Source organism: Rhizopus microsporus (assembly GCF_002708625.1).
Source record: "Rhizopus microsporus ATCC 52813 unplaced genomic scaffold scaffold_15, whole genome shotgun sequence".
NCBI lineage: Eukaryota > Fungi > Mucoromycota > Mucoromycetes > Mucorales > Rhizopodaceae > Rhizopus > Rhizopus microsporus.
In genome coordinates, this window is record NW_019671930.1 from 1 (window position 1) to 26391 (window position 26391).

Sequence of the window (26391 nt, forward strand, 5' to 3'; positions counted from 1 at the left end):
AAAAAAAATGTAGTTTATATCGGCCCAAATGGGCCGACTAAATCTTTACTTGTTAATAAAAATACAGTATTAAACGTGCTACTTTAATAGTAGGATAGATGCTTACAAAAAGAGATGGGTTTTAAACAAATTAAATTGCAGTAACTTTTTTCTACCTTTCTCTCTTTTTTCTTTTATCACTATTCTAAAGCTAACATGAGTACATACTTTTTCTACGAAAACGGACAAGGAAAGATTTATAATGAACAAGGCAAAGATGCTATGGAATGGGTTGAAGAAGTTGATCCTTTTCATTTAGAAACTTTAACAACATTGCGAAAATACCAACAGGCTCAGCCATCTGAACAAGAATGGATGAGAGGCGAGCTGGATGAGACAATGAACGAAGTGGCTTTAAGAACAAAAGAAGAAGGCAACAAAAAAAAAGCGGAAAAAGCTATAAAATATATTCCCCTGACCAGAAGGCACCTTCACTTTCTATCTCCATTACAGACAAACACAGTTGCATCGGGACTTCTTGTCTTGATGACCGCCGTTGCTACATTGGTAGGGCTTTGTAACATGTTTGGACGGCTCTTCTGCGAACAATCTCTGTGGGCTTGGTGGAATCCCTAATACATGACGCAGCTAAATGGAAAAAAGAGCTGACTCTTGTATTTGGCTTTTTATGGTCTTATGCAAGAGGTGTTCATCGAGGTTGTTTTGCTTTATTGCGATGCTTAGAAGCGCTGTGTGCTGTCTAAAAAAAAAGGTACCTGTACTTGTTTACTTTTTTTTTGTCTTGTCTATTGTTTAACTAACAGCCTTGTTTATTTGAGCAATTCTGATATGCAGATCTGGTGAACTAAATAAGGAATGGTGGCTGTTTAAACAAGGCACTCAAATCCCTCAGTTACTTTTCTTCAATTATGCAAGCCAGATTCATCTATACTAATAAATTTCTACATGCCATGCTTCAATTATACAAGGTGTAAGTGTGTCATCTTTATCCAGAGGACTCCTTTTTATGCTGCTTTTAGCCTTTTCCCAACACTCATCAGTTGAATTTAAGAATGGTGAATAGAGTGGCAAAAACAAAGGTTATAATCAAGTTTATTCAGTATGCATTATTCCACAGTTATCCATTACAATGAAGCAGCCTTTTTATCAGATATATCCAAAATATCCATTGTGGATTCTAAAAACGTTCAACATGAAAGGTAGTTGTGCCCCCCCCCCCTTTTTTTTTTTAGCTGGTTTTGAGTTGGATCTTTTAGCATCTACTTTTCTTTCCTTAGCTTAGCCTCTTGAAGTGCTGCAAAAGATTAAACTGCAGTCTCCGAAATCTTTTCATAGTCTTCAATTATTCATATTTACTTTCTTTTTTCTTAATATTTCGACATGAGAATATTGACCTGGAATGTCAATGGACTAGCAACAACATTACAATACCATCCATGGCATGAAAAGAAGTCGTATAAAGTAACAATAATAAACCTCGATTATGCACATGATCTGATTCAGTTTTTATTATTTAGTTCTTATTAGATACTCTTGGTGCTGATATAATATGGTGTTGTAACAGCTGATTATATGTTTAATTACACACACATAAGCCCTAATACTTCTCTTTGATTTTAGTCTACAGGAAGTGAAATGTCAAAGATCTAAATTGACAAGAGATATGGCAATCATATCTGGCTACAACGCATATCATTCATTTTCAAAAGCCAAATTAGGCTACTCAGGCACCGCAGTCTATATCAAAGATCATTTGCCACTGCCAGTAAAGGTCTCGGAAGGAATAACAGGTGTACTAGACAAAACAGCAGATGAGGAAATGACCCATTTCGTAAACACGCTTGCCACGCCTGCCGAGACACTAGACGCTGAAGGAAGATGTATCATTTTGGACTTTGATGCCTTTGTTTTGTTCAACATTTACTTCCCCAACTACGCCAGTGAAGCTAGAGGGGTCTTTATTATGGATTATTACGCCTGTGTCAGAAAGCGTATTAATATGTATTTGGCAAAAGGTAAACAAGTCATCCTTGTAGGCGATGTGAATGCAGTCCATGAAGAACTGGATCATTGTGACCCAAAGGAGAGTATGAGAGTCAATAATCTTGAAGACTTTAAGGATCTTCCTCACAGAAGATGGGTTGATGATTTGATTGACCCAAAGGGACCACTCATTGATATGGCACGTCATTTTCATCCAAATCGAAAGGGTATGTTTACTTGTTGGAATACAAGGATAAACGCAAGACCTGCAAACTATGGCACAAGAATTGACTACATTTTGGCGTCCAAGGGTCTAAAGGATCGATTTATTTATGCGGATATACAGCCAGACATTAAAGGTTCTGATCATTGTCCGGTGTATGCTGACTTTGACATAACACCAGATACACTACCCCAAGGAAATGAATTTTCGGCTCTATTGACGACAAACTTTTCAGAGTTTTCAAACAAGCAAAAGAAGCTACATAGCTATTTTACAGCCAAATCAAACACAACATCCTCATCTTCTTCATCTTCATTATCAAATGTTGCTACTACTACTACTACTACTACTACTACTACATCATCATCATCAAGTGCATCCGGAGAGCAATCAAAACGAAGAAATAATTTTAATGCAGAGACTAGAACAACAACAAAAAAGCAAAAGGGTCTGGACACCTTTTTTATAAAAGAGAACAAGGATCAAGATTATTATTATATGGATAAACAAGATTTTAATAACAATAACAAGGCCGCATGGTCCACCCTTTTTCGGCCACCGCAAGTACCCAAATGTAGAGGACATAATGAAACATGCATAGAACGCACCGTCACCAAAAAGGGACCTAATCTAGGTAGAGTATTCTATCTTTGTCCTAAGCCAGTCGGCCCTCAGGATGGGCCCAAGGAGCTCTACAGTTGCAACTTTTTTGCTTGGAAACAACAATCATCAAAAGAAAAATAAATGTTACACGAGCAACGTGGATCGCCCTTTTGTATACACAGAATTTTTTTTTATTATTTAGGGAGGAAAAAAGAAAAAGGGTATGATTTACACATAAAAATGTAATTGTATATATATATGTGACAAGATTGTAAATACGCGGTATACTTTAACAACATTCTTTTGCCCCAAAGCAAAGACATAAAGCTGCTAGACTATATATATATATAAATAATTAACAATTAATTAAAAAAGGAAGAAAGACGCCATTTATAAATAAAAATTACCAGCCCCAACAACAAGAATCCTTTGACTTTGTTGGTTGTCTATGAATGATGACAGTTTGTGGTGGAGGAGTGGGATGATAAAAGTGGTTACTATGTTCATAAACTGTAAAAAATTAACAACACACATATAATTCTATATTATATATTTTTACCTTGAGGAGGCTGATAGGCAGGTGGTGGATAATCTTCATATAATGAATCTAACGGTTTATTATTAGCAATGCCTAATGGTGAAATGGGTGCTGATATATGATGCACTCGCTTTTTATCTAGACTCATTTATATATCAAGACAATGTAAAAATATAAAAAAAAAGAGAGGGAAAAAGAAACAAATAAAAAATAAAGGCGGTCTTTGTTTTTCTACCCCCTCCCTCCTGTTCTTTATCTCGGCTTTAATAAAAAAGTAGTAACAAAGCCCTTACCTTTGCAAGAAGCCAAGGAAAAAAAAAAAAAAAGAGATGCTCGTTTAAATTTAAATACATGGATGAAAAATATGTTTACAAGCAAATAGTTCACCTTTTCTCTCTCTCTTTTTTTTTTTGTTTTTAATTACTTTTTATGCGCTTGTCTAGTCTTTTTCTCCTCGCACATATTGTTACACTCGCATTTGCACTTGGTGAAGATCCTGAAGATGATTCAACCGATGATGTCTTTGAGCCCACCTATCCAGCACAAGAAGTCGGACCGATTTCCTATGATTTTTCAGCTGTTGAATTTGAAGATACTGAGCCATTGACTGACGGTGTAGAATACATGAAGGACCAGAATGAAGAAGCGATTATGGACCTTATGAAGGAACGTATGAAGGCTATTAGAAAGGCAAGAGAAGCTGGAGAAAAGAGAAGAGAGGCAATGAGAAGAAAATATGCTGCAAGAAGAAAGGAACGTCTGCCAGTCTATCACAATTAACAACTCTTTTAAATAAACAAGCATTACACACATTTTATTGTTGTCTTTTTAAAATTCAATTTGTCCTACGGTATCACTTATGCGGTCTCTTAATGCTTCAATCGCTGCTAATTTATGTTCCAATATTTCATCCAAATCCTGCAAGTATTTAAGGAACTCGGATGTATTCTTTGTATGGTTGCTGTGGCTGCTGCTGCTAGAATTATTATCATCGTCCTGGTGAGAGGATAGATGAAGCGACATGTGAGCGACCAGCTTGGTCTCTCGTTTCGTACAGTCTGTTATTTCTCTAATTTCTCCTCGGTGGAATTTAATAAATTCTTCAATGCGGTCATTGCTAAAAGAAGGTACGCCGTCACCAACAGGTGTAGCTGTCATTGTTGTTGTTGTTGGTAGTGGTGGTGTCATCGCCGTGGTTGCGGCTGTCATATTATTATTGTTGCTCGAGAGCAGTGATCGCTGAGGTGAGGAATAGGTTGAGGATGTATCTGAGGCCGTATCTGTTGAGTTTCGGGAGTACATTGAGTATGACCTTGGCAAATTCAAGGATTGATATTTGGCCTGCAAAGATAACGGTCGCTGTTGTGAAGAGTTGTCATACTGCGTGCTGGACCGATAAATCATCGAATGAGGTTTACTATGACTGGAACTTTTGATGTATGCGTCCGAATTATCAGAGCGTGTCTGTGATTGCTGTGATAAGGATAGACTTGTATATGAATCCGTAAGTGATCTTGGTGTGAACGTGTTGGCTGCGCTCGATTGAAGAAGTGAATCCTGTTCGTGTGGAAAGTCAACGTCAAACAGACTTTCTTCATTAAAAGTATCATCATCCAAGATATCGGATTCGTTGCTAAAGTATTCATCATCATTCAAATCATCTTCAATATATTCTTCTTCGTCATCTTCATATACTTCTTCCTCTTGCACACTGCTGTAGTTTCTTTCTGCAGAGGTTCTCTTTTCTCTTTCTCCTTTCAATTCTTTCACTCTATATTATTTGAATCAGGAAGGTGAGCAAAAAAAAGAAAAAAAAGCCTATATATATATAATATTTACCTGTCAGCGTATCTCAGAGTGTTTAATGTGTGTTCACTATTGGATCCTCCTGGAGATATAGTGGCGACCATACAAGTACGAGAATGTCCAACAAATGAGTCTTTCAACACTTGAGTGAGCTTACTCTGTCTGAAGGGTGTGTGTCGTTTATCTTTATCCAAGGCACGAATACATTCTTTTAATGCTAACAAACTTTTGTTGATCTCTGCTCCCTCCATTCTATAATAAGTTAATAACGACAATAGTCATCTTTCATCAATTATATACCTTGTCTTTGTATCCGCTTCACCTCGATCAGCTCCTCTTTCGGAACCAGCTAAATCAATAAAACTTAATTTTCCATGAATCTTTTTTCTATTTTCTTTGTGCTTTAGCAAGATTTGAAGAACAGCATGTGATCGTGAAGAGGTATCATTGGCGCCGGTGGATCCTGCATATAGACAATGAATAAAAGTAGCATAATCAAAATATAATATATTACCTGTGGTACGGACACTATTGCCATAATCAAATACTTGAATCAATTTATCTACATTGTCAATGGGGTATTCTTTTAGACCAGAAATGATCACATTATTCTTTCCATCCTCTCTGGCAAACAACTTTTTGCGGTTATTAAGCAAATCGTAAAGTTGACCTTGGTATATTTCATATAATCCAATCCAAGCAGTAAGGTGTTGATTTTCTGGTCTGTTGAGCATCGAAAAGATATCACGTGCAGCCAAGATATATAGACCCCTTCGTGGATCCAGCATGGTGTAAGTTTTACCAGATCCTGTTTGACCACTTTTATACATATATAAAAAATCAATCAATATGTGTATAAATAAATAAGTAATAAATAAACTTACTAAGCAAAGCAAGTGGCCTTTCCACCTTTAAAGATATAATTCACTAAGGGAAGTGCTGTACGTTCATAGACGACTGCGTTGGATACATTAGAATCAAAGACATCGTCAAATGTAAAGGTATGTTGTTCGGTATATTTGCTTAAATCGAGCCGCAGTCTATTTATAATAATGTTAACTTATTTTTTTTTCTCCTTTTTTTTTCTTACTTGGGTTCATTAATCTGCAGGCTTCTGGTGCCAAGCGTAGGCGCAACGTCCTTATCACCTTTTTCCAGTTCCTTTCTGTTGAGTGGTCTCTTTCGGACACAGACTCTGATCTTTTGATTTAAATCACTTTGTGGTAAATTAAAAGCCGTATTTTGTTGTTGTACTGTGGAGGATCGAAGGGATGCGGCTGCTTTAGCTGGTGAGAGAGGCACACCGTATGCGTCCAGTAATGGTGCGGATGACCTGTATTTTCTATTCTTTGTTTCCAACTCCTCCTCCGAATCCTGATCATCTGGCTGATCAAGTAATAGTGACTTGCGTAAATCCAATCGTCTATCCTTGAGTGGTGAACGAAGTTGTTGAAGATCAGGTCGAGGAGCATCTGACATGGTACGACTTCGAATGTGCCTTTCACCAATGTTGGCAGTCATAATAGATGGTGGAGGTGTTGGTTTATCAATAATACTCTGCCTTCTCGTACGACTAATACTATCTGGTTGTGGTAATCTGCTATTGCTGCTATTAGAGTAAGTCTGCGGTTGTCGGAGTCCGCTAGTCATAGTGGAGGTAGAGGTTGTCATCATATTGTTGGTTCTATTTTCGTTATCTTTACGTATCGATTGAACTAGACCAAATATTTTTCTTCTGTCAGCTGTATTTGTTATTCCAAGTCGTGAATAGTCTTGTAAGGAAAGCTGGGGAAAATAAAATAAAAAGAAAGAAAGAAAGAAAAAAAAATGAATATTTTCAGACTAAAAAATAACTTTTTTTTTTCACATTAGTCTGTACCTGAGCTAAACTTTGAAGATGAGTTATTCCGTGTGTAGAAAAGCTATTTTTTTTTATTTTATGTGTAAACAAAGAAAAAGGAAAAAAAGAAAAAAGAAAAGAGGTGAGTAACTTGTGACCCTTTTTAAATAATAAGAAGACTCACGTTGAATAAAACTATTTATTATGTTTGATTTTGATTGTGTATGTGTCAATGATGAGTTCAATAACTATACTTTTCTATTCTTTACCTGATCAAGGTCATGTTTACGTAAAGTATCAAAAAATACAGAAACACTCATCAAGTAAATATAAAAAAAAAGTGTAAACAGTGCTCACGGCGTCAAACTAGAATTAAAAAACTTTGTTGCGCAATAACAAATTTCAAACTGCGCAATTTTTATTCCCTGAGTAAATCATCGAGTTCGTATGATTCATAAGCACAAACGAGTCAAAGTCTATTCATTGTCATATTTTAAATAAAAGGCTGTGTTTAAACAAAAGTAAATCAGTAGACGAGGATCAACAATATCTGCTTGAGGTTTAACAGCAAGATGTTGAATAGATTTTTTAATAAGGTGTTTACAACCAATCTATTAACTCTAGATTCCTTAGAGAGTATTCACAGCTAGTATTCTTTCAACTCCTTAATGTTGTCCTTTTAATTTAGTTACATGAGCTAAAACAGTCTTTAAAGCATCCTTAACCTTATTTTAAGTAGAGATGACGACAAATACAAGGTTACTGAATATTTGCTCATAATATTGATATGAGAAAGAGGGTCATGGTAGCTTTTGATGATCATGAAATACAAGAATAATGATTTATGTCTAATGCTTTCCAAATATTGGGCTTTATTCAGTTTAATGGTCTCCTGTCTAACTTCTCTTTAAGATGGGACGTACTGGTTTAATGCCTAGCAGTGTCGTATCAAAATTAAAGACAAGCTTACAAAATATTAAACAGTCTAAAAAATCCTTGATGATTTCCTCAGTACTGTCTGCTTCGATGTGTAGAACAAAAAGCATTTATAGATCAAAAGAATCCTAATAAAAACATTTATTGACAATAAGAAAAGGAAATGCTGTTAGGAAGGATTTCCAATTAACAAGGCTGGATACCTCTTGTAGTCTGATGTTTTGTCCAAGATCATAGACAACTTGCCCAGAGCTGGCTTTTTAAGATCGTTTGACCAACAGATATCAGCTCCGCTAATATCTTTGCTAATATCTTCAGTCTCTTTAAAAGCCTTTCATAATTTTCATCCGTGCATTATTGTAAGAAGGACATGCAAACAGCTTGTTTATGAGAGATGATTATTTGTTGCTGCATGAAAGAAAATGTATAAAAGCCTCACTGGTCAAACTAATACATATTCAACTACCGTGTAACATTAGTTCCTGGCCACAAATCAAATTCTTTTTTTAATGAAGATGAGATGATTTGAGCTAGGATTTATAAAGCTAAGGATATAATTTTTATTTAAACTTAGATTCTTATTGATGCAAAGTTTAGATTGTCAAATCCAGCTTAGACAGTCCTCAATTGCGATTGCTTGATATATTTCTTATCAATGAACTTCTTTTCAATTGATTTGAGAAAATAAAAATCGATATTCGCACTTGTTCATTTTTTGGAAAATCAAAGCTGCTCAGCAGAGCACTTTTGACGTGGATACGAAATAATATAAAGAAATCCCCAGTACCGTTCTTTTTCATTCCTCTAAAACAGTATTTAAACTAAAGAGTGATGCAAATACTAAGAGGGTAAATGAACTACGAGTCCCAGAATTGAGACACAAATATAAAATTAGTAAATGGGATATGCATATATTCTCAAATACACACCGAAGCAAAATGAAAAAGAGGAATAAAAAAACAGACGTATCAATAAAGTTAGTATTTTTCTATAATTTTTTTTTCAAATAAAACTTACCTTAGGTATTAAAACCAGCGGTAATAGGCTTAACAGCGTTTCATGTACAGAAAGCGGCAGCAAGTTGGTTGAATTGATCAGTCTGTGATGGACTGATATTTCTGTTGAATTGAGGAAATGCTGTTCCAAGTAGTAAAGCCGCCATCCCAGATAAGCCAATAGCAACAGCACTCAGAGTGTCTCTAGCATGAGTGTTTTGACCTGCTTTTACTGACGGGCAGGATGGGTTCACGTAAACAAAAGCTCCATTAACATTTTTAAATTGATACAGCCATTCTTGTCTGTTGTACTGCGCTTTGGGTGTAGTAGCTTCTTAAAACAAAAAATGCAAGTTTGCAACGTATTGTATTCGCTTGCTATGCAAACCGAATCGTAGAGGCTATGCTTGATAGGCTTCTAGTATCCTCCATATCTTTGATAACCTTTTATGGACGATCCAAAACAGAGTCCGCTATCTCCAATAAACATTGTTAATGGCTTCTTACTGCTTGAGGTCACATAAGATCGCTTTTGAGAACATAGCCTGTCGATATACCTTCGCTTTTGCAGCTCATACGTTCGTAATTGACGCACTCTTTGTCAGGAGTAATAGAAATCTCGAAGTATGCCTTAGTGCGTGATTCTTCGATTATACCAACTGTTTATTCCTCTATGTTGTGTATTTCTTGGAAGCTGCATTCACTGAGTTTCGCTTTAATTTCTGAGATAACTTTAGCTTTTGTTTTCTTGGCATGTTGAAGCTTTGATCTTAATTTAATTGCATCACTGCCTACGCAATGTCGGGCGCGTGTACTTTAAAAGGCTTTGCAAATTTGAAGAACGTTGCCTCTTCTACGGAAGCTTGAAACCTGGTAGTATCCGCAAATAGATTAAATTAAATATACCAAAAATAAGCTGTATCAAATTACTTTCTGTCAAAGCTGAATACCTGTTATATACCATACAATCTGTGCCTCACCTACCGATCATCCTTTGCTGGTCGCTTGCAACATTCTCTTGAGCAATCATGTTCAGCGCACTTTTATGGTTAGCATGAGTTATCTTGAGGTATGGATACCAACGGTTTAAATGCATCGATATAGATTTTATGCTGAGCTCTGTAAGTAATTGGCGTGAATCTATCATATCCCTTGAAAACTACTGTTTCGTACCAGCTTTCACGACGAGTGAAGTCAAGTAAAGGCTCGTTCTCGAAGTGGGATCTTGAAAAAAAGGTTTATTACCAAAGCACCGACAGAACATGCTTCACCATCATGATGTCGAACAGACAAGTCACATTCAATCTTGCCATGCTGGTTGGTTTTTCCAAAAGTGATAGTTGCAACCAAAGCAATGCATTCTGGTATCCCTTGATCTTCTAGTACAAGCGAGAGCAGATCAGCAAGCTGCATCCCAAGTGCTGTTTGGCTACGACAAAGCATGGCATGACTGATCAAAAAGCAGAGCCTGACTTTGAAGCCAAGAGGATCATTTTTCTCAGTCAAGAAATGGCCACCAACTTTTTCCATATTTTGTTTGGTGTAGTCATCAGTGTATTTTTTCCTCGATTTTCAAAGTTTTGCCTGCTACTCTTGACCTTTTCTTTTTCGAGAGTATCCAGAAAAATCCTAACTAGAGGCCCTCTTGCAGGACCATGGGGGTTTAATCCAAGTGCTTTTTGCTTGCTGTACATATCTGCAATATATTTGATATAGGCGAGGACTGACTCTCTGCTTAGAGCAATAAGTGTACCATCTGGATTTCTTCTAAGCTTTCGGCCTCGCTTCATGACATACTCTGTAATGAAGTAGCTAAGCTTTTTGTCAGTGACAATTTCTCCGTCACCAAACCTTTGTTCAAGGCACCATTTCTATATTTAACCAGCATAGTTCATTTGGTTATTCATGCTAAACTAGAGTATCAATGCACTATTTAGAAATACTAAAAAGAAAAAACATAACATAAGGACAAGGATTACAGTAGTTTCAAAGAGATTGATGTTGAACTAAAAGTAAAAAATGTACTTTTCTCTTTTATAGCTTTCTGAAGCTTTGGTACCTTGATTTTGTTAATTACTATATTAAGAAAATAAGCCAGATCTCATCTTATTAGATAATTCATCTTCTAAATGTTATGGGTTACAGATGAGCCTTTGTAGCTATAAACATTCTAGTCGCGCTTTATTCTCAGAAAAACACTAAAAAAAGCTTTCTTCAACGTTTGCCTTGGCTTCGGCCAAGAGAATTTTTTGCTGACTTAAATGTCACGCTCAATAACTTGGTGTTATTCGAGATATTAGAGTTGTCTAGGACAGCACCACAGGTGCTCTCTTGAGTTCTGGCTACACCATCTCGATGTATCAAAACAATCTCATGCTCAAGGTAAAACTCTTTTTTTTGGAGCTCTCTCATGTAACTTACCTGGGTTGATCCAGATGCTTTTCGTTCAGGCAAACTGCTTATTTTGGTCCATTGGAATGACATGTCGACTTATTGTAAATATTGCCATTAACCTGACCATGCCGCTCTTAGTCGCCCTATATTTCCTAGCAGCAAACGTGCATATTTCCTCTGTTTCAAGCGTGGCCATGTTCGGGCAGACTGTCCTGAACGAACACCCGCTGCTAAGTGACGTTGTAATGGTCGTTCTATAACACGCTTGCCTTCCTCGACCCAACCTATTCGAAGTGACTCTGAGAGCATAACTACAGAAACACCAAGCGGTGAACACGATGGCTCGACAAGTATTCTTAAGTCTAAGGAGATTATCCTAGTGCAGGACTAACACCCAGAAATCTCTGAGGAAGCTGCTCCACCTGTACATAATCCCTCATACCTACAATCCAAATATGCCAATCTATTCAAGAGTTTGACCAGAATTCTCCCAGTTCTATCTCTCCGTCATCCTCTCCTGTGTGAGGAGTGCTGGAGGGGGCACTTGGATTAATATTGGGTGATACAGGCGCAATGTCTGGTGGCATTGACCCAAAAGCATTAGGGAATGGAAGAACCACGCGCAATAATATATTAAAAGTTCGATTGCTATTTTCAAAAAGCCATCCAATTGAAAGCGGAGCGACTGTATCTCCTGTCTACATTCATTCTTGAAAGTGATGGCTGGTGTAGCTACAGAGTAGGCGTCGAAATGATAAAAAAGAATAAAAACAGGTTTCTTAAAGCATATTCCAAGAAGACTTAGTGTTTTTCACATTTGCCTCTACGCGACAATTCAAATCACCATTGGCTGACTATGCCAATTGCCTTGTCGTGAGATTGGAGCGTTGAGATGAGAGCTTTGTCCCTATAGCGAGTTAGATATCTGAGCATTATTGACCTACTACAGCCAGAAAAGAGAAGGTTAAGTCAGCATCCCAACGGTGCATAATCTGGAAGAATTGTTTAGGATCACACTAATTAAAGGGTTGATGTAAGCTGGAAGAGACTATTTGGCAACAAATGCCATGCTTTTATTGATGAGTCTAATGCTAAGCGCATTATGAATCATAGCGCCAACAAATTAGATTATTCCTATAAATCATCATATTCATCTATTGGATCTATTTTGACAAAAACGTTGATCAAAGGGTTCTCGCTTACTGTTTCAGTCCGTTCCCAGGTTGTTCTATTTTTGCGTTGTAAATCTACCAAGTATATCGCTTTATCTGACAAACGATCGTCAATTACTAATTGCGCCTTTCTACCAAATACATCTATTAAACTGCTGTAATGACCTTGATCCACAGTATCAAATGAATCGAATAGCATATCCACTCTACTTTCAACTTCATCCTTAGAGGAGCAAGTAATTGTAACGTTTACATGACGTACTGATGGCAAGAGACGCAAGTAACCAGCAAGTGACCCACTTTTTATGGCACGTACTCTCAGTGTAAGAGTATCTAGTGTCGAATTCAAAGGCACATTTGCATCTATTGCAGCTTGTGATGGCGGCTGGAAAGGCTCAAGTGTCCAGTAGTGGAAAGCCTTCATTTGCGTACAGGTAGTGAGAATATCTTCAATCCATGCGACGCTGTCTCTATAATTTAATTCAAAGTTCAAGGAAAAGCTTGTGACATTGTGTTGATGCCTTTGGAGCATCTGTAACAGCCTTTCTTTATTCTCCGGTGTGTTTCTGAAACGTATACGTGCTATTCTGGTCTGCTGCAGGGTAAGTTCTGGAGACATGCCTCTCATACTTTCAAGACAAACATGTACGTTGGCTGTATGTTTTAAATACGCTTCAAGCAAAGAAAACGATCCCGTTCCATCAATCTTATATGTTTGCATTGAGCTCAGATATTCCATAAGTCTATCGCCAACATTAGCAAAATAGTCTTCCAACTGATTCCCAGGAGCAAAAGGGTTATAGACGCCAAATCGCAATATTAAATTTCGAAGATTGGGAAATTTATGCATGATATATTCGACATTGCCTTGATGAGAGGTCCAGGATACATTTAAGGTTGTGATATTTTTGTGCGGCTGTATAGATAACATATCAAGAGTGGTTGATGATCTGCTTTCCACATCCAATAGAGACGTCCTTGAGTTTACGCTTAAAAATATCAAGTTAGGACAAAGCTGGATTATTTCATCATAATCCATGAGTGGCCAAGGGTGTATTGTATAGCTGACAGTTAAGTGTGTTAAGTTGCTAAACTCTGGTAATCGCTGACAGAGTTCTTTCATTATTGGAGTAGAAGGATGCTCTGATGGTAGATAGACGTGAGTGAGCGAATGGCGAAAAAGCGAAATAAGTGTGTTGTAACAATCAAAGTAATTATGTTGTTCAGTTAATGAAGAAGGGTCAGCAAGTTCCTTTATATGAGGCCAGTGCTTTGATGCGGCAGTGGCAAGAGCACGCCAGAAATCATAGTCCCTAATGAAACCCTTAACACGTTCTACGTTTGGACAGGCTTCAACAAGTTCATTAACGTAAAGCTCCGCTGTTTCATATTTTTCACACCTTGTGTTGAAGAATATGGTTCGAGTAAGGTGCCCTGCGCTGCTGTTTTTCATACAGTGTAAAAACGTTTTCATGATCGAATCGTCGCATAAATATACTGTGCTATACAGACACGTTCTTGCAACTTGATTCCATCCCTTACAGACAAGCTGATATTGCACCATCCAGCTTTTCTTGTACTTGGCGTTCTTCTGAACATATGCAAAAATCTGCTGTAAAATTTCACTAGGTATCTCACTGAAGCCTGGCATTTTGAGATAAAGTATACACAAGAACGACCAACTGTCAAGTAAGGAATAACTCAAAAGAAAAGCGCAGGATATGCTGCGCACAATATATCTTGTAGTGTGGCTGTGATATTTGTCTGAAAAAGGAAAAGCATAAACTGCTGGTTTACTTTTTTCGTCTAAATAATTCACTCATCAAAGCCATTCAGCATAGCTTGGATCCATCCCCCACAAGACAAAGACCTGTTCTAGCATCGTGGAGGAAAAGAAAAGCAACCGAATAGACCTTTGAACTCAATAGAGTCAGTAACCTTAGACCAACGTAGTCTCGCCAAGTATAGAACGCGATTGCTGTACTGCCTATGGTCAGGCCATACTCTACACTTATAGCGGCCGTTGAGGTCAGTTTACCAGCCTCATATGGAGAGTCTACCACATAATGAATAGCAGAGGTGCAACCGGGTCTCTTGGAGGTGCTCTATTCGACACTAGAAGTATTGTTCGCGACAAGCTCGATAAAAACACCCCATAAAAACCCCGCTTTTTATCCGTTCGATAGTACTAAAAAGTAGTTCATACGCTAATGAGAAGCTCGCTGAGTCAAGAAAATACTTGCGCTTGCGGTTATTTATTGCGTAAATAAAGTGAGCCATCCACCTGAATACACCCTTTTTTTATGACTTTATTTTTGGCCAATCAAAAATCGATTTAGCTTAAGCATAATCTTTTATTCACACAATCAAAAGGCTTTACCCTCTGTTTGTTCTTAGAGACCACATCCCGAATAGCTGGACTCATCTTAAAATAATAGGTATGTTGGAGCGATGTCTTTAGGGACTATGCTCAGAGTGGGCTATCCTTTCAAAATGGGAAAGATTCTTCCCAAGCAGCATCCTCTTGTAGAGTGTTTCATTGTTCTCCGACTTGATTTAGGAGTAAATGCGGTTTATTATAATTATTTCATACAAATATAACATTAGTTGTTCTTTTATCTTCATCGAATTCAATTAACAAGGCATTGATAAGATGATTTCTTATGTGAAATGCAGATAGAGATGACTCGGAATCTCTGGTGTTTTTGTAGTTTAGTGTGATATGTCTCGAGTATATAAAGAAGTAATAAGGGAAATGTGTGTCGATAAGTCTCTATATAGTCTCTTTATTGTATGTTAAGACGAGAGAGAGCTCATTATTACAAACAGCGTCATTTTACATGAAGACAGAATTATTAAGGAACCAATTTAATTATGTCCAATAATAGTTGGGCATGTCGCGTCATATGTTAATAACATGTATTGTTGTCAGTATATTTGCATTATTCATTCTTAGAGTATATATTTTTAAGTTAAGCGTGTACAGCAATCTGTCGCTAATAGGAACAATGGAGTTAATGGTTTAACTAGTTTATACGACGATACTCCTTCAGCTATCCGACGTAACAATATCACCAGAGAGCCCTGGAAGAGAATGATTGTTTTTTTCAACACAATCGGTGAACATCTTCTCCTTGTTCCAGCAAGTATGGAATTCTTCTATGCAACGAGGAAGAGCAAAAAAAAAAGAAAAAAAAAAAACGATAGAACAATGTGGCTGCTGCTTCTGGAGTTTTCTATCCACTTTGATTGAAACTCAATGGATGTTGTTTTCGTTTTGCAATACTTATGGCTTCGAACTGCGTTGCTTCGTCTTGCTTGTCATATAACCAATAGGCAGATACGTTAAAGTTGACATGCCACCATCTGTAGCCACGAGTAGATCACATTCGGCATGTATTTCATCCGCGAAAAAGACTTTTACACCATCTGCATGCTCTTCATAACGACTTACTTTCTTGTTCCAGTGCACCAAATCTTGCACGTCTTGCAAAAGTCATTTTCTAAAACGCTTTCAATTCACACGATAGACCTTACAAGGAGGGGCTGTGAGCATTGTCTCGATTTCACCGGTCAGACCATTAAAGTTTGTAAAGGTCATTTCTCCTTCATTCTTTTCGTTATTAACCCCAAACTTCTCTGCTAAAATACTCAAATCGATGTTTGGGAATGCAGTCATTCAGAGTTTGAAGAGTCATATGCATCGAGAGAAACCATCCTTGAGTACGGAAATCTGGATCGACGTCGCGTTCATATACTTCACAGGAGATATCCTTGTTTTTTAAACCACTGGTTAAAACGAGACCTGCAGGGCCACCACCAACGATCAGTACTTTAAAGGGCTTATTGTCGTCGTTTGCTCTGAACATTGTGCTTGTTGTAATAATATATATATATATAGGAGAATGAAGCGACTATAACGAGCAACTTTATATATAGTTTCCAGCCGCACGAGCCACGTTTTTTAATTTCCGTTTTTTTATTTGATTCATCGCAGGATGAGAACAAAACCTTATATAACTCAATTAGTACAACAGAAACACGAGGAGACTAATGCGTCTTGCTTTACTAATCTGATGATGGATTATCCAATACTGTAAAAAAAAGTCTATTTTTATAGCGTTTTTTTGAGTCGTGGAACTGGTGGGGCACTGTGGAAGGCGCCGAAGTTCGTAGCTACGCGCGGATCTATAAAAGTAGAAAAGGAGTCAAATGTGCTAAGGAATATGTAATATCAGTGCTGCCAAAAAGACAACAGAAGATGTAGGTTATTACTACGGTAATTTTTAAGGTGTTTTTTAGGCAGACAGACTAAAAAAATACTTTTTCAAAGGCTTTTTGAGTCAGAGTTGAGTTCTGAAGATACAAATACTGGTACGGCTACAGATTTTATTAAAGTATCTAGCGTTATACTGAATAGTCAGGCTAATGGCATGATGGCTCAAACAGCAAAGTACAAGAAAACAGTCTATATTATTCTTTGATATATCTCAAAAAAAAAGTATATATGTACATAGAAGTCGTGAACTGAATAGGATATTCTATCATCTATTTATCAATTCAATTCCACAATAAATACATCGATCAAGATCCTTTCGAGCGTAGGCACCACAACTTGAGCACCATGTTTTTTCCGGTTGCTCAGGCCCAGGCGTCCATCCTGTTCTGAATATCCAATGCTGTTGTTGGTTACTATCGTTGTTCGATTCTGCTAAATTATCCAGACATGGAACTTCAATATTCCGTCTTTTCTCATCTCTTTCTCTTTTTCTTTACCTTTGCGCGGCATCCATGGCAAGGGAACTAATTCCATCTGAATAGGTTGCTTGCTTTTAGGTGTTGATTGCTCATTTTTACAAGGCACACAGGGACTAGTACGCTGTATATCTGTTTTCTGTTTATTAAAGCAGCATGAAAAGGGTAGGAGACACAGTTGAACTAGAGTATAAAGAATCGATGTATTGCTATTACTGCAGCCTGGTTTGAGTCGTTCTGCTGTTCCTGTCTCTATCTGATGGTTGCAGTGACTGCATCTCGAGGCGGGTCTATCAAGTGTATCTACAAGAGTAATTAGTGCTTTTGTAATAAACAAAGCATATATTACCAAGTACCTCCCATAATGATTGTCTACAGGTTTTTAGCATAAAACACGAGACAAGTTAAAAATAAAAAAAATTAGACGGTTAAAAGGTATTAACAAGATGATTGACGTCTCGTTTTAGGTTAAATAGCTGTATCATCATTATCTCATATCGGAACAATGTCCGCCTTCTTATTGATCATAAAGAACATAATTAGTAATGAGCCATATTTACACATATGTATGTACAAGCTCAGAAGTCAGTATCTTTAGTTTACTATATGGCTCTCTTTAAAGTAATTATTCACTACGCTTAGATCACAACTATATGTGCATATGTGTGTATTAAAAGAGAAACGAGACGTAAACCTTTATCTTTTCCATAATATGGCTTTTAATAGCATCATAAACGTTGTCATTTAGGTTAAAAAAGATTAATTACAGTCAACACGAATTCCACCTCTAAGGCACTGCTGGGACAATGGATGTGTGGCTTTTTGGGTCAAGAGGTACTGCTTAATGTCGTTCAATTCCAATAAGAATTAACCTTTTGGTTTATCCAAACACTAAAGCCAAAACTTTGAATCATTTATAAATCAAAATAAACGTGTTATTGTTGCCTTAGACAACAGTATGACCTCAAGATGGCTGGCTTGATGATGTGAGATGCCATTGAAGAAAAGGCAACAAATCAATATGATTGGCTAATTTTAGTGTAACATGAACAGGAGAGGAAAGAGGTTTGACGTTTTTTTTTTGAAAAAAAGTTTTAGAAAAAAAAAAAAATATTCTTTCAGCTATTTCTTCTCCTCCGTCCTTTTTTTGTGTTGTAGCCCATGGTCAATTACGTTTTATTTGAAACAGCCTCAGGTTACGCTTTATTTGAACGTCTTCAATCAGAAGAAATTGGTTCCAAGTTGGAATCAGTTCAAAAGTCCATTTTAGATCTTCCCAAGTTTAGCAAAATGGTTAAGCTCAAGTCTTTTGCTCCTTTCAAGAACGCTGCTGATGCTTTGGAAAATGCTAACGATGTTTCTGAAGGTAAATGAAAATAAAGACTTGCTAATGTAGACTAAACGTTTTCTGTGTAGGTATCGTCAACCCTTCCTTGAAAGCTTTCTTGGAAATCAACCTTCCCAAGGCCGGCAAGAAGAACAAGGTTGTTTTAGGTGTTGCTGAAAAGAACTTGGCTGGTGCCATTAAGGCTGAAGTTAATGTTGAATGTGCCTCTGATGAGCTTGTTCAAGAGCTTGTTCGTGGTATCCGTTTCTGGTCAGAAAAGTTATTGAGTCAGTTAAAGACTGGTGATCTGGAAAAGGCTCAACTCGGTCTCGGTCACAGTTATTCTCGTGCCAAGGTCAAGTTCAATGTGAATCGTGCTGATAACATGATTATTCAAGCCATTGCTTTATTGGATCAATTGGACAAAGATATCAACACATTCGCTATGCGTGTCAAGGAATGGTATTCATGGCACTTTCCTGAAATGATCAAGATTGTCAATGACAATTATAAATATGCCAAGCTTGTCAAGATTGTCAAGAACAAAGGTGAACTTAACGAAGAAAAATTGGAGTCTATTGCCGAACTTCTCGAGGGAGATGAATCCACCGCCAAGCAAATCCTCGACGCTGCTCGTTCATCCATGGGTACAGACATTTCACCCGTTGACATGATTAACATTCAAAACTTTGCCGACCGTGTTGTCAGTCTTGCTGAATACCGTAAGAACCTTCACAACTACTTGATTACCAAGATGAACTATGTTGCTCCTAACCTTGCCGCTTTGATTGGTGAAATGGTTGGTGCTCGATTAATCTCTCAAGCTGGTTCTTTGACCAATTTGTCTAAATATCCTGCTTCTACTCTTCAAATCTTGGGCGCTGAAAAAGCTCTCTTTAGAGCATTAAAGACAAAGGGTAACACTCCCAAGTATGGTTTGATCTATCACTCTTCCTTCATTGGTCGTGCTGGTCAAAAGAACAAGGGCCGTATCTCTCGTTACCTTGCCAACAAATGTACCATTGCTGCTCGTATCGATTGCTTTACTGAAACACCCACTGATAAGTTTGGTAAGGCCTTAAAGAAGCAAGTAGAAGATCGTCTTGCATTCTATGACAGCGGTGCTCTTCCCGAGAAGAATGTCTCTGTCATGAAGAAGGTTATGTCTGAATTAGACATTGATGAAGAAATTGAAGAAACTGAAAAGCCTGCTGGTGTCAAGAGAACTCGTTCAGAAATTGAAGATGAAGATCAACCTGCTAAAAAGTCCAAGAAGGAGAAGAAGGAAAAGAAGGACAAGAAGGAGAAGAAGGACAAGAAAGAAAAGAAGGAGAAAAAGGAAAAGAAAGAAAAGAAGAGCACGATTTAAATAGATTTTAAGCATTTTTTTCTTCAATTTGCATGTGTATAAACTTTTTTTTTGTTTAATAATAAATACTTCAGCACACAATTCAAAACCAATAGCAATTATACTTTAGTTGGCTATCAATCCTTTATTATTAAAAAGGCAGTGAATTTTGTCTTTCTGAGAGAAGATAAATGTGGTCAGCGCTTCATAATAAAATGTAAAGTTGTTAGAGTCTTCATATAAATAGTCTGATCTTGACTTCTCTTTTTGTCTCTTATAAATTCTCTTCTTTATAATGTAAGTATTTAATATCAATGTAAATAACTGATCTACTAATCATTTTTTTATTCATTCTTTTGCTTTTGATGGGCTCTCTTTTACCATTATTTGCTGTCTCTTTTATTATTATTTTAGTCTGAAATTGCCATTTTTTTTTTTTTATCAGTGTGCAAATAATTTCGGAAAAAAGTGTGTATTATTGCTGTCTGTTATTAATAATTTATTTTCTCTTAATGACAAACATTCTGATTGGAGCCACTGGCAGTGTTGCCACAATAAAAGTACCCTTAATTGTTAACTTATTGAAACAAGTAAAGTATTTCAGTTGTGAATGACATTAAACTAAGCATAATCTTAAAGTATCCTCATGTGAATGTCAAAGTAGTATTCACTGAAGCTGCCTCTTTTTTTGTAAAAGACGTAGAAATTGACTGTGAAGTCTATACTGATAAAGATGAATGGGGAGTAAGTTGAGATAAAAAGCTTGGGTGTTTTCAATTAACATTATACACAAAGAGTTGGAAAAAAATCTCGGATCCAATTTTGCATATTCAAGTAGGGGCGTATAAAAAATAATATTCACAAATAATCTCATGGTGTTTATTTCTAGCTGAGAGATTGGGCAGACATTATGGTCATTGCTCCCCTAGATGCTAATACAATGGGAAAAATAGCCAATGGTTTATGTGATAATTTACTGGTAAAGAATAGAAAACAAAACATTGGAAACTAAAATACCAAGTATTCGGATAGACATGCATACTACGAGCTTGGAACGTTATGAAGCCAGTAATTGCATGCCCTGCAATGAACACAAGCATGTGGACTCATCCTTTTACTGCAAGACATTTGGATGTACTTACGACGGTCTTGAAGTTTCAAATTGTACAGCCTATTAGTAAAAAACTAGCATGTGGCGATACAGGTTTGATGAGAAATATATCAATTAGCAGTAAATACTTATGATCTCTTAGGTATAGGAGCAATGGCTGAGGCAAGTTTTATAGTTGAATATACTATTGATTTTTTAAAGAAGCAAGCAGTCCAATAAATAAATAAAAAGGTTTATTTGTATCTGTTGAAACGTATTCTTTAGAAGTCGCACTGTGTTTTGCTACTTTTCCTTTTTTAAAATAAACTTTGTCATTTGTTATTCTACATTTCCATTCAATTGCCTTTTCATTCTATATAAGAATACTTCTGATATGCTTGTAGGCTTTTTTTTATGCAGGGAGAAAACACTAGTTGTACGTGTGTGCGACTATGAGGTTCGGCTGGTTGATTCGGAAGCTCGGAATGGAGCCAACCAAGGACCAGGAACGGCATTCAAGCAGAATTTAATACGCCGCGCTACAAAAGCATTGAGAAACCCCGCAGTGGTAACTTGCAACACTTTTTTCTTTTATTTTCTTTTACAAATGGGTGCAATGGAGACTCTTCCAGAAGAGTTGGTGATTATCATATTTCAATATTCTATAGAAAACGTAAAAGATTTGTTGATACTTGAGAAAGTCTGTAAAAAGTTTCAAAGGTAAGAATAACAGCAACAAGAAAGAGAAAAAAAGATGTCATACATCATTGATAGGATAGCCAATAACTTGTATCTGTGGTATTACTTGTTTAAAGAAATGTATCCAAACTGGTCATACAATATTGGGTTTGGATATAATAAACAACCATTGATTGATTGGAAGAAATATTTGATTCAACTAAGTAAACAGAGCAGAGATATCAATATAGAACCAATGTCCTTTAAAGGTCATCAATTACAAGAGCCTTTCGTTTTCGACGTAAACCCAATGACTCATGAAGGTATTATTGGATTATCAATACATACAGTAGATGAATATAAAATACTATTTTTTAATTATCCTTCTTATGAACTAATAAGAGAGTACAAGATACAGCATCATCATCAACATCACAATTTATTATCCTATCAACTCATGGGCATGCAGACTATACGCTACAAGCAACAGAGCGTGAGATTATTTTGTGTGGTAATTAGTAGATCAGCTGTATTTGAAGAAGATGACGATGATATCGATAGATTGAATATATGGCAATCTGTCATCATTTATACACTCCATGATAATGGTCATATCGAATGTCTAGCAAACGTAGATAATCTTGACGAATATCAATTCATGGGAAGAGACATATTCTTTTTTTCAGCGTCTGATACCAATATTCAAGTGGACAAGTGGTTAGATGTTTTAAATAAACCACATCACTCAGACAATATATATATGCTTGCATTTGGTCCTAGCTTGCGTCTCAATGTTGGCTATGGACATATTATACAGTTCAACTTGGATGAACCCATTCAAGATCCCTTGTTTTCATCATCAATGACAATGACAACTCAAACAAATACAGCAGTATTACTATACACGGTGCGCTTAGGAGTACGAGTGAGCTGTATGATTCATTTTCGACATTATTCACAACTCAATCATCTCGTCTGTACCGGACACTTTGATTCGAATGAACTCAATATATACGATTGGCGATTTGGTGTCAAAGTAGGATCAGTGCCCTGGGCTAATCATGCTCAACCTTGGGGGTTCGAGTCCACTTGGGTTGTTCTGCCTCAAGCTGACCATTGTCAAGATTTATCAATGTATGGTCTACGGCTGGTAGCTGTGGGTGATATTCAGCAAGATAATTCATTTGAGATCAGGCTATTGGATATATCACATCTATTAAAAGTAGATTGGGATCCATTTAGACGTGATCAATATGAGCAAGTGGATGAGCAACAGGATATGCCCTATCTCTACAGTTGGTGGAATCATAAGCATACAGAAGGATTAAGACGAATTGTGCTAGACAATATATTGCCATACGACAGCAATGCAAGTGTATTATGTGTACATAGATTGGATAGAAAAGTAGAATATACAGCATACAACATATTACAGACATCTTTATATCTGTTAACTAATACGGGTCAATTAATCATAATGGATATTGAATCAGGCCAGTTCTTAAAGACGATAGACATTGGTTCAAGTGTAGACATTAATGTCTTGGGCTTGAAAGATGTTGTTATTACCAAAAGATTTGGTTTATTAAAAATAAAGCATCAATAATTAGTTGATGAATGTACATCATGACTTTTTTGGTTATGGGTGTACAGACATGAACATACATACTATAAAAATCATCTGCTGCAACTGCCAATCAATGACATACGTTATCCATCTGGTCTATGTTTGTCCTTTTTAAAGAACTCTTATTTTAAAACGTCAATCTATGTAGCCTTCAAAAACTTGCCCATAAAAAAGATAATAAAAAAAGTCAAGAGTGACTATCTTTAAAAGTGTTGATAAAACTCAAGTTCACTTTAACGCACTTTAACAAGTAAAAATATATTTTATGGACGAACCAATTGACATTCATGAAGACTCTGGTCGATACTTGCAAGAGTTTATTTCAAGTAAAATAGTATAAGCATTAAAAGAATGACTAATAACAATTTTGTGTTAGGTATGGAAAACCTCCCGAGTGAAATACAATATCACTGGGCAGAAATAAGAAATAGATACGATCAAGCAAGAGGTTTTATCAAATTGATAGCGACTAATAAAAAGACTAATAATCTCTCTTATTGAAGCACCTGAGAAGCGGATAAAGAGTGCCCAGCATGATTTAGCCAAGATCCATAAACAATGGTTCACTCAAGAGATTGAAAAGAGAGAGAAAATACTAAAAGAACAACCTGAACTGATTCAACGTGTGAGAAATGATTACAATAAACTTGAAGATTTAGCAAATGAAAGAGTCTCTTTGGCTGAGGAAGCCCTTAAACTTGTAATTATCTTATTTACACTCCTTGTATATCAATCAACTCATCCACAAACAGGTAGATCGCCATTTAAATAAACTAAAACAGGATCTTGAAAAACATGATCGTGATCATCCAGATGCAATGCCACTATCTCAACCCATACACAGTTACACAATACCACACGGAAGACAAGGTATTGTTGTGATTATACATAGACTATATTTTTATTCATATTATTTATAGATTCCATGGTAATGGATTTAGATATGGATTCAGATAATCAACTAGAGGATGACGTCGATGAGGAGAATGAGTCAGAGGAAGAGACAGAATATAGATTACCAATAAATCAAAAGAGAATGAGAAGAGATAATGGTGATGCAGATAATGATGACAGGCCATATTGCTTTTGCCAACAAGTGTCTTATGGTGATATGGTAGCCTGTGACGGAGCAGTAAGTTATTGTTATATAAATGCATATATGTTTTAACATGTATCTAGAATTGTCCTTATGAATGGTTCCATATGGAATGTGTCGGTCTAGAGGAACCACCCAAGGGAGCATGGTACTGTCCAGATTGTTCTGCAAGATTAATGAGACAAAGACGTAAACAAAGTCAATTGACTCAACCACTGACAAAGAAAATGAAGAAAAGGAAGGATTCCCATGTATAAAACAATTCTTTCTTTTTTGTAAATACAAACATACACACATCAAGACGCTTCTTTTCCTTTTTTAATTAATAAACTTTTTGTTTAATTGGTAACCTTGGCATCACCTTCTACAATGATAGCAGAAGCTGCTCCTCCTTGTAACGCTCCACCAGCAATCAATTTAGCATTACCGACGACAGTCAGGATTTCATTCAAGTTTTCTTTCCAAGTACTTAAAGTTGTGCTCAATTTCTTCCATTGCTCTGGTCCAAAGACTCGATAGATACTTCTGTGAACAATCACTGTCTTGTTCAATTGATCCAGCTTGGCTTCAACTAATCCTGCTCGAATAACATCAATCACCCACATTTCGACTTCTTCTTCAGGGATTTGAAGACTATTGGCAATATCAGCGTATTTCAATTCGCGTGAAAGGTTTTCTGATCCAAGAGAGGCAAGAGATAGTAAACGCATCTTGTGAATGTTGTTTTCAGAGTGTTGAATCAAATTGCTGTGACTGGATGCAAAGCTTTGATAAGAAGCAAGTGTGCCATTTAAAAAGACATCAAGAAGCTCATATTCTTCTGTGCCCTTCAAATTCTGGATAGCTTTGTACTGAAGAAGATCTTCAAAGGCATAGTAATTTTCCATGGAAACAGCACGCAAAACGATATCTTTGGCTAAAACAGTAGATTCCTTGTCGTTTTCGGCAAAGGTTGTGAGTTTCTTTAACAAAAAGTTGAAGGCTAATTTGCTATAAATAATGTATTAGACATTCTCTTTTCTTTTTTAAATATATTGCGTATTTACTCTTCACCAGCTTTTGTCAAGACTTCAAAAAGATAACTATACAATTCACGCTGAGTGGATTGATCAAGGCCCCACTTGGTAGACCAAGCATCAATATATTCTAATTGATCATAAAGTGAGTCTAATTCGTCAGCCTGGGCAGTTACTTCGACAAGGCCAACGAAGGCATGGTAACGAAGAGGTGAGTTGCCAGGAAGAGCATTGTATAAGTTGAGTAAGCTAATAACGATAAGCATTCTCTATATTCCACTATGTTGTCTTTCTTACATTTTTTGCTTTAAGCCAGTCTTGTTGCTCTCTGTCTTTGTTAAAGTATCAACTAATGTTTGAACTGCTGTAGACAATTGTCCTTGAGCTGAACCCAAGATGATGACTAAGAGTAAGTTGAAGGCACCTTCGACATCTGTCACAGTAATGAGTACTTGTTCGATAAATATCAAATATCTCACCTCTGTCATTTTCAGTTAAAAATATAGAAGCTTCTTTAGCAATCTCGGTGAATACAGTATCCTTTTTGTCAGAGGCTAAAATAGCCTTGATATGTTGAACATAAGGTGCTTCATTCTCCCCTTCTTCACCCTTTAATTTGGAAATATAAAGAGCTAAATCGGTAATCTAAAGACAAATTAATTAGTAATCCAAATGTCAAACACATTGACCTGCTTCCTCTCTCTCTTTTTTTTCCCCGCATGTGTGTCCATTCTCTTTAAGCTTTCTATTTAATGCTGATGTTGTTGAACTAAGGTGCACACACATACATATGGTTGAATGCTGTATATTGGAAATATAAAAAGGCCTCAAGTAGAGGAGGAAGCATGTCTTCAAATTATATACCTGTGCTTCAACACTGCCCTGTACAAAGATATTACTAGCAGTAGACATGGTGTCTTATTCTATAACAAAAAAAGAAACAGAGCTGATAGCGGCGAAGAGG

The 26391-nt window shown here is 36.7% G+C and overlaps 12 protein-coding genes across 12 annotated transcripts; 6 read left to right on the plus strand and 6 right to left on the minus strand.

Annotated features, from left to right (window-relative positions):
- Nucleotides 1-195: 195 nt before the first annotated feature.
- On the plus strand, nucleotides 196-615 carry RHIMIDRAFT_239954 (uncharacterized protein; the record flags this gene model as incomplete). The annotated part of the gene is made up of 1 exon (XM_023609276.1): nucleotides 196-615. The coding sequence occupies one exon, from the start codon at nucleotides 196-198 to the stop codon at nucleotides 613-615; it is 420 nt and encodes a 139-aa protein (XP_023463545.1).
- A 672-nt stretch (nucleotides 616-1287) lies between these two features.
- Nucleotides 1288-2950, plus strand: RHIMIDRAFT_293830 (DNase I-like protein; the record flags this gene model as incomplete). Its single annotated transcript, XM_023614019.1, has 3 exons — nucleotides 1288-1461; nucleotides 1518-1552; nucleotides 1621-2950. Exons 1-3 carry the CDS (start codon nucleotides 1381-1383, stop codon nucleotides 2948-2950), a joined length of 1446 nt encoding a protein of 481 aa, XP_023463546.1. The 5' UTR covers nucleotides 1288-1380.
- Nucleotides 2951-3212: 262 nt separating this feature from the next.
- Nucleotides 3213-3495, minus strand: RHIMIDRAFT_239956 (uncharacterized protein; the record flags this gene model as incomplete). The annotated part of the gene is made up of 2 exons (XM_023609277.1): nucleotides 3213-3319; nucleotides 3369-3495. The coding sequence occupies 2 exons, from the start codon at nucleotides 3493-3495 to the stop codon at nucleotides 3213-3215; spliced, it is 234 nt and encodes a 77-aa protein (XP_023463547.1).
- A 281-nt stretch (nucleotides 3496-3776) lies between these two features.
- RHIMIDRAFT_245565 (uncharacterized protein) lies at nucleotides 3777-4127 on the plus strand (the record flags this gene model as incomplete). The annotated part of the gene is made up of 1 exon (XM_023610215.1): nucleotides 3777-4127. The coding sequence occupies one exon, from the start codon at nucleotides 3777-3779 to the stop codon at nucleotides 4125-4127; it is 351 nt and encodes a 116-aa protein (XP_023463548.1).
- A 1055-nt stretch (nucleotides 4128-5182) lies between these two features.
- Nucleotides 5183-6632, minus strand: RHIMIDRAFT_205945 (kinesin-domain-containing protein; the record flags this gene model as incomplete). The annotated part of the gene is made up of 5 exons (XM_023606867.1): nucleotides 5183-5405; nucleotides 5454-5616; nucleotides 5668-5972; nucleotides 6038-6193; nucleotides 6244-6632. 5 exons carry the CDS (start codon nucleotides 6630-6632, stop codon nucleotides 5183-5185), a joined length of 1236 nt encoding a protein of 411 aa, XP_023463549.1.
- A 2354-nt stretch (nucleotides 6633-8986) lies between these two features.
- Nucleotides 8987-11408, minus strand: RHIMIDRAFT_239959 (uncharacterized protein; the record flags this gene model as incomplete). The annotated part of the gene is made up of 6 exons (XM_023609278.1): nucleotides 8987-9258; nucleotides 9909-10043; nucleotides 10098-10148; nucleotides 10196-10444; nucleotides 10516-10795; nucleotides 11346-11408. The coding sequence occupies 6 exons, from the start codon at nucleotides 11406-11408 to the stop codon at nucleotides 8987-8989; spliced, it is 1050 nt and encodes a 349-aa protein (XP_023463550.1).
- A 717-nt stretch (nucleotides 11409-12125) lies between these two features.
- On the minus strand, nucleotides 12126-13539 carry RHIMIDRAFT_260959 (uncharacterized protein). The gene has a single exon (XM_023611492.1). The coding sequence runs from the start codon at nucleotides 13338-13340 to the stop codon at nucleotides 12453-12455; it is 888 nt and encodes a 295-aa protein (XP_023463551.1). The 5' UTR covers nucleotides 13341-13539; the 3' UTR covers nucleotides 12126-12452.
- A 2237-nt stretch (nucleotides 13540-15776) lies between these two features.
- RHIMIDRAFT_239961 (uncharacterized protein) lies at nucleotides 15777-16359 on the minus strand (the record flags this gene model as incomplete). The annotated part of the gene is made up of 3 exons (XM_023609279.1): nucleotides 15777-15976; nucleotides 16028-16132; nucleotides 16218-16359. The coding sequence occupies 3 exons, from the start codon at nucleotides 16357-16359 to the stop codon at nucleotides 15777-15779; spliced, it is 447 nt and encodes a 148-aa protein (XP_023463552.1).
- A 2047-nt stretch (nucleotides 16360-18406) lies between these two features.
- RHIMIDRAFT_285664 (uncharacterized protein) lies at nucleotides 18407-19941 on the plus strand (the record flags this gene model as incomplete). The annotated part of the gene is made up of 2 exons (XM_023613304.1): nucleotides 18407-18611; nucleotides 18662-19941. The coding sequence occupies 2 exons, from the start codon at nucleotides 18407-18409 to the stop codon at nucleotides 19939-19941; spliced, it is 1485 nt and encodes a 494-aa protein (XP_023463553.1).
- A 1658-nt stretch (nucleotides 19942-21599) lies between these two features.
- Nucleotides 21600-23479, plus strand: RHIMIDRAFT_260966 (uncharacterized protein). Its single transcript, XM_023611493.1, has 2 exons — nucleotides 21600-21730; nucleotides 21785-23479. The coding sequence occupies exons 1-2, from the start codon at nucleotides 21618-21620 to the stop codon at nucleotides 23292-23294; spliced, it is 1623 nt and encodes a 540-aa protein (XP_023463554.1). The 5' UTR covers nucleotides 21600-21617; the 3' UTR covers nucleotides 23295-23479.
- Nucleotides 23480-23580: 101 nt separating this feature from the next.
- Nucleotides 23581-24668, plus strand: RHIMIDRAFT_239966 (uncharacterized protein; the record flags this gene model as incomplete). The annotated part of the gene is made up of 6 exons (XM_023609280.1): nucleotides 23581-23641; nucleotides 23692-23763; nucleotides 23819-24015; nucleotides 24068-24185; nucleotides 24236-24447; nucleotides 24495-24668. 6 exons carry the CDS (start codon nucleotides 23581-23583, stop codon nucleotides 24666-24668), a joined length of 834 nt encoding a protein of 277 aa, XP_023463555.1.
- Nucleotides 24669-24749: 81 nt separating this feature from the next.
- RHIMIDRAFT_206117 (PCI-domain-containing protein) lies at nucleotides 24750-25915 on the minus strand (the record flags this gene model as incomplete). The annotated part of the gene is made up of 3 exons (XM_023606877.1): nucleotides 24750-25401; nucleotides 25458-25676; nucleotides 25725-25915. 3 exons carry the CDS (start codon nucleotides 25913-25915, stop codon nucleotides 24750-24752), a joined length of 1062 nt encoding a protein of 353 aa, XP_023463556.1.
- Nucleotides 25916-26391: the final 476 nt, after the last annotated feature.